The sequence below is a fragment of the Cervus elaphus genome, chromosome 23 (assembly GCF_910594005.1).
Source record: "Cervus elaphus chromosome 23, mCerEla1.1, whole genome shotgun sequence".
Taxonomy (NCBI): Eukaryota; Metazoa; Chordata; class Mammalia; order Artiodactyla; family Cervidae; genus Cervus; species Cervus elaphus.
The window spans coordinates 55,395,612-55,406,694 of NC_057837.1; the positions used below are offsets into that span (position 1 = coordinate 55,395,612).

The 11,083-nt window shown below is 54.4% G+C and overlaps 1 protein-coding gene across 2 annotated transcripts in view; it reads right to left on the reverse strand.

Moving 5' to 3' along the window:
* The window catches only part of CDH4 (cadherin 4), a 475,206-nt gene extending 468,344 nt beyond the window's left edge, over window positions 1-6,862 (reverse strand). Inside the window, exons 1-2 of one of the 2 annotated variants that reach the window (XM_043884659.1) lie at window positions 6,584-6,862; window positions 4,257-4,368 (exon numbers count right to left, since the gene is read on the reverse strand). In XM_043884659.1, coding sequence (XP_043740594.1) covers window positions 4,257-4,368; window positions 6,584-6,640 — 169 coding nt within the window. In that variant the 5' untranslated portion in view covers window positions 6,641-6,862. Of the gene's footprint in view, window positions 1-4,256; window positions 4,369-5,869; window positions 6,113-6,583 lie in introns of those variants that run through there. The other variant, XM_043884661.1, reaches the window with a different exon arrangement.
* Between the last annotated feature and the right edge of the window lie 4,221 nt (window positions 6,863-11,083).

Sequence of the window (11,083 nt, forward strand, 5' to 3'; positions counted from 1 at the left end):
TGGTTTGTCATTTGTGCCATTTATTTAAACATTCAGAGTAGCTCCTGCTTGTCTTGAGTTGATGGAGGGGACTCAGAAACATTGCAGTGTCAGCATTTTCTGGCTCATTCATGACTTCATTTGACAATGATGGTTGCACACCCACCGCCCCACAATGCAGGCATGGCACTGGGTGATGGGTACCCAGTCAGATTTGCTCAGCATCTGGTCCAGACATCTTGTGATGCCTTCCACCCTGCAAGAGTTACCCGTCTTCACAGAGAAGGATACAGAGGCTATTTTCAACATACTTGTGAAGATAAGATAGCGGTACATCTGGCCACATTAGTTACATCACGGTGAGTTCTTATATACCCATTCCAGACTCCTGCATGCATCTGGTTCCTTCTCCGCCATCCCTCCCTCTATGTGCCTTGGTACTCAAATGAGTCAATCATCTGACAATGCATTACTTGTCACTCTGCTTCAGGGAAGGTGCAGGGAGGCCAGAAAAACCTCATGTGGCAGACATTGACACTTGCCTCCTTGGCACACATTTCTCCTTTCTTTATTCCTAAGGCTCCCAATTTTGCTCCAGGTAGCAACATACTCATCTACCAGGTGATGGGCATAATAGGTCGAAGTCAGACCATACAGTTCTCTGCTTCCCAGCCTCCCTACCTCTTTCCTCGGGGAGTGGCCTATGACCTAATTGTCCCCAGTGAGAACTTCTGCAAGGGTTCTGAGAAAGTGTGTACTTTCCTTATACAGGGAAGAGGTGCAGATGGTGCTACTGCTCCTTCCTTTTTCTTGCTTGCTACAAACTCAAATGCAATGCCTGGAGCCACAGCAGCCACTTTGCAACGATGAGGTAACACACTGACAAACTATTACTAAGATGGTAGGATGATAAGAATAAACATTAGGCATGAGATTGGTGCTATTGATCTGGTCATCCCTTGACTACCTATTTCCTCATGGTTATGTGAGAAAAATTAACCTCCATTCAAGATTCTGGTAATTGGGATTTATCCTAATGTTGGCTCAGAACATTCTAAATGTTAAACCAGAGTGACAGGATTGCTGCCCTCATGAGCCTTACAATTTAAGTAAGAGAGAAAATATAAATTTAGATAATATACATTCTCTAATAAGGAAGCAGAGTATGGTTAAAGGCACAAGATGGTCATGAACTGACCTGGATATAGGAGAGGGAAGGCTTTTCTGAGGTAGTCGCATTAAAGGAAGTCACCAGAAATAAAGCTCTTCTTTCTATATTATCTGAACTCATGGGATAATTTTTAGATCCCCCTCCTCTGACCCAGCAGACAGCATTTTCACTCACACATGGCCCTCTTCTCCAGGAGCAAAGAGAGATATGACCCACATGTTCTCGGTTCTCACTAAGCCACCCTTTACTCTCCCATCCTTGGGGGATTTTGCTTTGAAGGGGGTCTGGGTTTTCGCAGAACTCTGCCCGCCACGAGAGAGCGATGCAGGTCAGTGCATCAGCTGTAGCCTCGAGCCCGGCTGACCATTCATTATTAACAAAGCTGAGAAAAAGACACCAGGTTAGCTTCTACCCCATGCTAAACTATGGTGTGGAGAACACTTCCTTGAAGCCAAAGGAAAAGGGCTTAATAATCCTATTTTAGATACGACCATGCACCCGTGATCATGGCCATCAGTGAACGATCCTGGAGACGAATCTACAGAGTAAGAGTGTATGCAGTGACACCTGACTACTCGCCAGAGAGGGCACAGACCAGAACCATGAGGCGGAGTGGATCCAGGAATTACACAACAGCTAAACAAATGGCCCGTGTGCCACATGGAGCGCTCAGCCCGCCATTCAAAAGGTTCTCAATTCCATAGTATTTGCTACCCTATTGGGGAAAACTATTTTAAGCCTAATTAGCATGAAATTTTTCGAATGCAAATGCTTTTCATTTAGACATAAAACAAAATGCCACGACATTTCTTCCATCCATTTATCATAAACAAGTTAATTACTGTGTAACAAATCTCTCCTTCTGGAATGTGGATGTTCAGGGCTGCTGGTGAGCTGACTGGGGCAGAGAGAAGGAGCCTCGAGGCAGTTGTTAACAGCTTACGGTGCATTTAGAATAAAATGGTGACTCCGTGAAGCTTCGCTTGTCAAATTAAGGTTAAGCTCTCTCCATTGGAATAACTCAATTATAAGTAGTCATTATCTGTTTAGTGTGATTCCTACCAGGATAACAGAAATATTGTGCCACTTATTTTTGACACATGCATCTTCACTGTGGTCTCATTGTTTGCAAAGTTTTCTATGTAAATAAATTTTTATCTGCCCTAGCTCAAGTGTATGCAGTGACAGCTTTTGCCTCCACGTGTGTAAAATTATTTCTAAGATATAAAACCTCTCTGTCCCTGAGCACAGAGAGCAGGTGGCACTCACAGGTGAAGGAGATGCTCTGTGATTTCCCCCCAACCACGGTTGGGTTGGGACACTCATCTCAGGGGTATGTGTTTGGACTATGAGTTGTGTATCCACAAATCCCATGAGTTGGTCCAAGTTCATCTACCATGATGGACTCCTGGGGCATACGGGGCAGGCCAGCATCCAGCCAGCAAACAAGGCTTACCTACCACAGGGGCCAAGGGCAGAGGGTCAAGTCAGCCTGGACCTGCGCAGTCCACCAAGAGAGAGGAAAGATGCTAGCTGGAAATCTCACATTTTACTATGAAAAGCATAAGAATGTGTCATTCTCTTACATGGCAGGTGGTAGCACCTGCTGTTACAGAGACAGAGGCACATTTTCTTACATTCCTGAGTAAAATTGATACTGCAGGATCTTATCAAGGTTAGCTCCATATAGGGGAGGTGGCAAGTATGCCAGCCTCCAGACACGCAAACAGCAAGACCACAGTGAACTGCTCCTGTTTTGCCTGCAGTACAGTGCACCGTGTGGGAGAATCTTCTGGGCCTTCTCTGTGCACACATAGGGATTCTCATAAACCCACAGATCCTGAAAGGCGGTCCACACCTTCTAAAATGACATGCGCTGTGCAATTAACAGAGCATCTCTTGAAAACTCTTCCCATAGACGCCCACTCCTGCAGCATACCCATCCTGCTTCTAGGCCCACAGCCAAGAGGCTGGGTTTTTTGGTTTGTTTGTTTTATTTTTTGTTGTTTGATAATCAATGAAAGAAGCAATAGTATCACATCCCCTATTTTGACAGTCAACTCAGATGACAACAAATAAGTTAGCAAAGTTGGACTGAGTGCAAAATAAGATCCTGATTCACATAACCAGGCACACCCTGTAAGTCAACGAGCTGTCCCCACAGAGAGGATCTGAAGAATTCCCCCGCTCTGTGAGAGTCCGTCCCAACAAAGGATCTGCTGTCAGTGCTGCGGGGTGGGGGTGGGCAGAAACTTTGTTTTCCCTGAAATGGAAAACTGGGGACAAAGTCAGCAGCCTGAGTGTGGTTTAGCCATGGATACTGAAACTCAGCTTTGATGCTTCTGCTAAAGTTTGTTCCCTCTATCACTTTGAAACTGGCTGAAATCTGCTTCTGGGAAACTGATGCAGGGAGGGGAGGCACAGGGTCGTGGTATTCGCTGTGCCAGCTTTAAAACCTCAAGGGAGAAAGAATTGATTTATTTCCCCTCCCATGTGAATAAAAAGTTTAACTAGTTTGTCTTGAGAGGGAAGCAGATTGCTATGCAGGAGGATCTACTGTCATTGGAGTTCAGAAGCTGCCTCTGACTTCCCCATCACAAGTGTGGGTATCGCCCTGTAGTGACAATGAAGCTAACTGGCAGCTCCCTCCTGCATGTGTGTTTCCGTGTTGTCAGTGGGACAGTAATGAGAACGCATGAAACGTCTGTGAACAGAACGTCTGTGGGCTTATTTACCACATCCCCAACAACATCGTCTGCTTTATCATGCATTGCAAAGCAGGGATAATTTAAGAACCCAGAATTTCATACACAAAAATACTTGGTAAGAAAGTCTCTCTCTGCACATTATTTGGGTGACACTATATCTGAATTCCAATTTGTTGCCCAGGAAATGATTCACCTCACTCAGAAATGACAGGGACTCTGAATCATTCACCTGTGACGCAAAAGGCCATTTGGGTCAACTGATCTGCACATCACTGACCTCGCCACCTTCGCTTTGCATAGAGCCTGGCTCAAAGCCAGTCCTACCCCTTGTTCTGCAGGTGGCAATGTCTCCTTAGGCCAGAGTGCGGTATGCGAATTCATTTTCACATCCACCTTACCTTTGAGGACCTTCTCTCCTTCCAGAATATTCTGGGAGATTAATGCTGTGTAATCTTCTTCAGAGAATCCAGCCTTGCAGGTCTCCCTGGCTGTAAGATCCCCATTGTGGGCCTGAGAATGGACATAAGTGAGGTTAGAAAAAACACAGGTTCATAGAAACTGCATCCAACCCAAGTTTAGTAGGGCCTGCTACATTCAAGGGCTCCATTATGACAAGCTTTGGTCCACCAGAGTCTCCACTCAGACATAACCCAAGGTCTGCCCCTGTGGTCACCATGTTAGCCAGTGACAGGGGCATGCAACAGGGAGGCCAGGCTGGTGGATAGCAGGGTGGAGGGCCTGATGGAGCCTCACCAGCATGTGGCAGAAGGGAAGGTCTGAGGACTGTCCATCATAGGGAGGCAAGAGAGCCAGGAGGTAGCCAAGGAAGACATGGAGGAGGGGAGGCCAAGGGAGCAGGCCTCTACTAGGGCCATGTCCCCTCCCACCCCAGTGCTCAGGCTTAGGATGAGGTGGAGCGGGCTGTCTCTTCCCTGTGGTGCCGCAGAGGAGGGAGAGGGGCAGGGCTGAAAGCAGATTCTGGGACTCAGCTCTGAGTTTGGCTCTCAGGGAGGTTGCAGGGAGGTGGGGGAGGTTTCTACCATCCAGTCCTCTCCCCTCACTTCCTGGAGGCTTGTCCACTCTTGGAGCCCCCATCTCCAGCCTAACCAGGCTAGAGAGCTCCCGTAATTGACCGAGAAAAGGTGGGAGTCCTCTTGTCCTGTCCCCCCACCCCAGCACTCTGGTGTATCCTGCCCAGTGGGAGGTCTAGAACCCTGGGCGCCCGGAAGGCAGGGTGGGAGAAGGGCCCCTCCCAGGCTGCGGGGAGTGGCAGCGAGGTCAGCCATAGGGATGGGGAATGGAGGGAGAGACTGCGAGTGCCACGGGGAAGCCAGCCCTGCGACAGAAGGAGCGCCACAGCGCCGGCTCCCTGGAGCGCGAGGAGCAGGGGCGCAGCCCGCACCCACCCCACAGTCGCGCCTTCGCGGGGCCGCCGAGCGGAACGCGCCTCCCCGCCGCCCGCCTCCTCCAGCACGGCGCGCAGCCGCCCGCCAGTCCTTGGCTCTGGAGGCCGCCCGGAGCCGGAGCTCCAGGCACCCTGACGCGGGCCTGGACCCGGCGGCCCCACGGAAAATCACCGAGGGGAGGAAGAGCAGAGCGCGGGGTCACTCCTCGCGTAAAGCTCCAAACTGCGGCCCCGTGCCTGGCAAGCGAGCTCCAAATAGGACCGAAAGAGGGGACGGCGGACGGGGGGACGCTAACTCGCCCAGGAAAGTTTCCACCCGCCCAAGCGAGCGTGGGTCGAGTGCACCCGAGCGCCCAGAACCTCAGAGCGGGCCTCCGGCCTCGGGCACTTGTTTATTTCCGAGGTTACAACAGCGCGGCCCGGGAGGAGCAGCGAGGCGGATCGGCCACGAGAGGGGGTTCCTGCAACTCTCGCGGCCCCGCTGCCTTCCCCGAGCGGCGCCCCCCGGCCCTGCACCCAGCGGACGCGGAGCTGGGCTGGGGACAGAGCTCGCGGGCTCCGCAGGAGGAAGGCGGGCGCGGGGACCGCGCTCCCGGTACACCTCACCCTGCTCCTGCCTGGCCCCTGGCTCCTCGACCCCGCTCCGAGCGACGAGGGCCCCGCCGGATACTGGCCGCGGTCGGGAGTCCGGGGCGAGGGTGCCCCGCGGTCCACATCCGTTGCCCACCCGCATCGATGGTCCCTGCCAACGGTCAGAGGACGAGGACAGGGAAGGCGCCGCGTCTCGAGCACACAGTCCCCAGCAAGGGCGGCCAGACCGGGTATCCTCAGCACACTGATGTCCGGCCGCCTGCCGCCAGCCCCCCTCGTCCGCAGCCCCGGCTCGGGCTGGGCTCGCCAACTCCGGAGGAGCGCGGCGAGCCGGCGATGGAGGGCGCGCCGGCTCCGCCAGCGGGCAGCCTGCCCCGGCGCGGGCGAGTCGAGCTCAGGGGCAGCGGCCGCGGACCTGGGGTGGCGGAGGGATGCCCGGCGGGTCCCGATTCAGGCAGAGCTCTCTGCGTCCCCCGCTCACCCATACTCCCACCTCGCTCCGCACCGCCGCTCCCCGCTGCACCGCGGCTCCGCGCTCCTGCCGACCGCAGGCGGCTTCGCGGAGCGCGGGAGCTGGCAGGATGCAGCGGTGAGCGCGGCAGGGGCGCCCGGTGCGGGCCGGGGAAGCCCGGGAGAGCCCCGCCGGGCGAGTGTGAGCCCCGCCGGCTCCGGGAGCGGCCCCGCACTGCCTGGGCTTCCGGGCGGCCGGGACGGGAGGCGGCAACTTACCCGGAGCGCGCCGGAGAGCGAGAGCAGCACGAGGAGCACGCCCGAGCCCGCGGTCATCTTCCCCGCCGCGCCGCGCCCCAGCGCCCGCCCGATGCCCGGCGCCCGGAGCCCGCTCCCCGCAGCCGTCCGGATCACGCTGCTCAGATCGCCGCCGCCGCCGCTCTAGCGGGCCCGGCGCCTCCGGCCAGGCTGCGCCGCCGCGACCGCCGCCCGACTCCGGGAGCGAGGCCAAGTCCAGCGGGCGGCGCGCTCCCTCGGGCCGGTGCGTCCGCGGGCCTCGCAGCCGCCCGCGCCTCTGTTCCGCGCGCTCGGAACTGCAGGTGAAGCCGCGCGGCAGCCCCGCCGAGGCCCCGCCCCGCCGCCCGGCCCCTGCGCTCGCTCGCTCGGCCTGACGCGGGCCTTAAAGGAGCCGCGCCCCCAGCTCCTCACCCGCGCGCCTCGCGCGCTCGCCCCAGCCGCCTGCCCCAAGGTACCACCTAGCTGGGACCGTGCATCAGGAGCCCCGGTCAGCGCATTAGGAGTCCCGGTCAGCCGAAGGGGCCGAGAACATAAAGTCTACAGGGGAAAAGGTGGGGGCGGGGGAGGCTGCTGAGGTCTGAACAAGGCAGGGTAGTCCCAGCTCCCAAACCAGGAGAACGCTTTCTGGATCTGCACCGGGAGCCTCTGCTGCCTTCATCCAGTTTGAGGTCTGAGCCACAGGGGGCTGGGAACGCCCATCAGTCTTGTACATTTTGGATGTCTTCCTGCTAACCCAGACCCACCTCCTGGCCTTGCAAAGCCTTTGGCCTCTCAGGAGTTAGCCTTGAGACCCAAGTGGATTTGAAAACCACAGAGGGAGGGGCTCCAGGCTGCATAGACCCCCAGGGTGAGGAAAAGCTCCAGGTCCAGGCCCTGGCTGTGATACACCCATCAGGACCAAGGAAGGGGCCTGTGTGTGCATCAAAATACCTGGTTAGGCCTAAGAAGCCAAGAAAGACATTGAAGGACTTGAGAAGGTAAGGCGGAAATTCCCGCACAGAAGGGCTGTCAGGACCATCAGGCTTGGATGATTTCTGAACTGAGGGGACCCTTCTTTAAGGGCTCATCAAGTGAACAACAGGTACAGCTTGAAAAGTGAGTAAATGTTTCTGCACATTCCCTTTCGGTTTGGAGATTTTAAGAAAAGTGGTTTTGTTTGCTCAGATATTGCAAATGTTCTTTGTCTTGGTTTGGAGGGCTCTGTGTCCAGAATACATTAGTTCTGGTTTAAGAAATACACTGCCAAGGAGGGGGAAGAAGATGGAGTGAACTCTTGGGGCTTCCTTGATGGTTCAGGGGGTAAAGAATCTGCTTGCAATGTTGGAGACCTGGGTTTGATCCCTGGGTTGGGAAGATCCCCTGGAGGAGAGCATGGCCACCCTCTCCAGTAATCTTTCCTGGAGAATCCCCATGGACAGAGGAGCCTGGCGGGCTGCAATTCATGGGGTTGCAGAGTTGAACACGACTGAACAACTAAGCAGAGCATACAGTTGAGCTCCAAGGTCAGAGCCTACTTGGGCAGGAGAGCGGTTGCATAGCTCTCCCCCTTTCCTGGACCCTGGCACCTGGGTTGGGCAGCCTGCTAGTTAGCTTGCTGCTTTAAACTACAGGAAGTCAGATTCTAGACAACTTGAGAGGGACAGGCAAATTCTATATCTGAGAGCACGGGTCAACTTGTGGCTTCTTACCTAGGACCCATGTGGCAGTTAAAGGGAACACCACATCAGTACCGGCCTGCCACACCTGGCCTGAGCCGACTCTGTCCCCAGCCTCTTGGGATAGGACCAGGTTACCTCTGGGTGTGCCGAGTGTGCCCAACTCATCTTTATGCTCAGACTCAGCACAAATCCTTTATTGCCAGTGAGGTTTCATGGACAGATCCACCCCCAGCCCTGTGCTCACACCTCTCAAAGACCCCTCCGATTCCCCCCTTACTCAGGGTGCTTCATCACTACAGGTGGTTCACAGAGGCCAGCTGCGGCCCTCGCTATTGTTCTGAAATGTCTATCCCTAAGACCCGCCTTTGTCTTCAGAAGGTCTGAGTGTGATGGAGATGGTTCTCAGAAAAGGGGTCCAGAACCCAGCACTTGCTCTGCTGTGCTTTCCAAAATTGCTCAGTGCCAACACGAGTGCCAACTTGAATTAAAAAAGAAAGTGATGTTGGCAGGGGTTGGGGCGGTCCTGAGGCCCAAACACCAGAGGAAACACCTCCCCATCTCCTACTGCCGAGTATTTCAGTCTTGAGTCTGCTGAAGGGTGTGATGACTCGCAGACCCAGCAGGTCCTTCCTGCCTCTAACCAGCCTTGGGGGAGGCACACATCAGGGAGCTCTGTGTGGATTAACTCACAGAACCATCCTGACTCCAGTGTGGGGTCTGCTGTCATCCCTGCTGGTTGTTCCCCCAGGCAGGGGGAGGTGGGATGAGGCCAGACGGAGGCTGCAGGACTCCGTCTCATCCCAGGACTCATGCCAGCCCTGCATACCTGGCCGAGGCAGCATTTTTCCCCCAAACTCATTTGCTGGAGGAGCCCTGGTACACAACATACGATGTCTTATGGGAACTCACATGTTCAGGAATATGGTTTCAGAAACACTGCAGTAGCTGAAGCAGGTCCAGCAGAGAGCATTGGTTTATCAGACTTGCTGTGAGCGAAGCAGAGAGGATCCACTGAGAGGGAGGAAAAGACGGTCTGAAGCACAGGGCAATGAGTTCCATGTGACAGTCCTCGAACCAGCAGCACCAACACCCTATGGGGGCTTGTGGGAATTACAGACCCTTGAGCCACACCCCAGACCATCGAGTGGGAGTCTGCAGGGGAACCAAACTTCCCTTCACCCCTCGGATGATCTGGTTCAGCATCCTAGCAAGGCTCATGAAAAATGTTGATTCCTAGGCTCCACCTAGGGCTTCCCTGGTGGCTCAGTTGGTAAAGAATGTGCCTGCAGTACAGAAGACCTGGGTTTGATCCCGTGAGTCGGGAAGATCCACTAGAGAAGGAAATGGCAAGCCACTCCAGCATTCTTGCCTAGAGAATCCTAGGGACAGAGGAGCCTTGTGGGCCACAGACCATGTGGTTGCAAAAGTTGGACACGACTTAACAAGTAAACCACCACCAGGCTCTACCTGAGACTGATGACTTGGAACTTTGGGGAATGGGGCCTGGGGCCTGGCCTTTTTTTTTTTTTTTTTTAATGTGCTGGCTTTTCGTTGTTCCGCAGGTTTTCTCTAGTTGCGGTGAGCAGGGGCTACCCTCTAGTTGTGGTGCTAGGGCTTCTCATTGCAGTGGCTTCTCACTTGTTGCGGAGCACAGGCTCTAGGGCATGTGGGCTTCAGTAGTAGTAGTAGTAGGTGCATGGGCTTAGTTTCTGCCCCATGTGGGATCTTCCCGGACCAGGGATTGAATCCATGTCCCCTGCGCTGGCAGCCGAATTCTTAACCACTGGACCACCGGGATGGGGACCTGGCCTCTTGGATTACTGTTCTTGAGCCCTAGTGTTTAGAAACCCTCACGTATCCCACGTGCCATATGCATCTCCTGGAAGTTCGTATAAATGCTCCATCCTGGACCACACACTGGACCTACTGAATCTGGGTGTCACAGGACAGAGCAGGGTGTGGGTGGGTGGAGCAGAGAGGAGGTTGGAGACACAGCCTGCCCTGAGGGGGAACTCCAGCCAGCCCCACTCTGGCCAGCTGCCTGAGCCCACCTGGAGGAGGAGCTATGCCCTCAGGCTTCTGGGTAAAGAACCCTGGAGAAGAGTGCTTTTGTTTCTAAGAGAGAGTGTATGAGAATTCCCTGGGGAGGGTAGCTTGTGAGTGTTGGTCCCCTCTTGACTGCGGTGGGGCTGTGGATGTTTGCCCCACTTTTTGAGGATGCTTGGGGAAAGGTCAGCTTTGGAAGCCAATTGAATGCTTGCATGGGGACCGTTTCCCTGTCTTGTCGTCTGATGTCAATTTATTTTTCCTCCATTTATCCTTATAGACACTTCAGTGTTAGACAAAAAGCTGTTTTGTAAAGAAAGCAGGGAGAAGTTAGCAAAAAGTGGATCCCCAGAATAAAGCAGGATCTTTGCGGAGGACTGAAGATGTTTCAGCACTACAGAAACGAGTGCGATCAGCCTGCTACCTGCTCGAGGAAATCTCCCCGCATGCAAGCCAGAACAATTGTAAAGCAAAAAGCAAGAGACAGACAGGCCAGCACAAGGAACCTCCACCTTCAAGTCCACGGAGGTTAACCCTGGAGCCTGCTGACTGGGAAGAAAGAGGAAGGCCCTGGTTATTAACTGCTTTTGTTTTCACTGATGTCGTCTCTCTCCCTTAACACGTGTTGATATTCAGGGTGGGCCAGGTGGCCCACATGGGGGCTTTTGAACTTTATCTCCTGTAATCCTCACGAATGGAGGAGGTGGTCTTTCCCACCTGTCACAGATGTGGGCAAGCCTGTCCAGGGTCACCGCTGGGGCTGGGGCTGGGGTGGCCA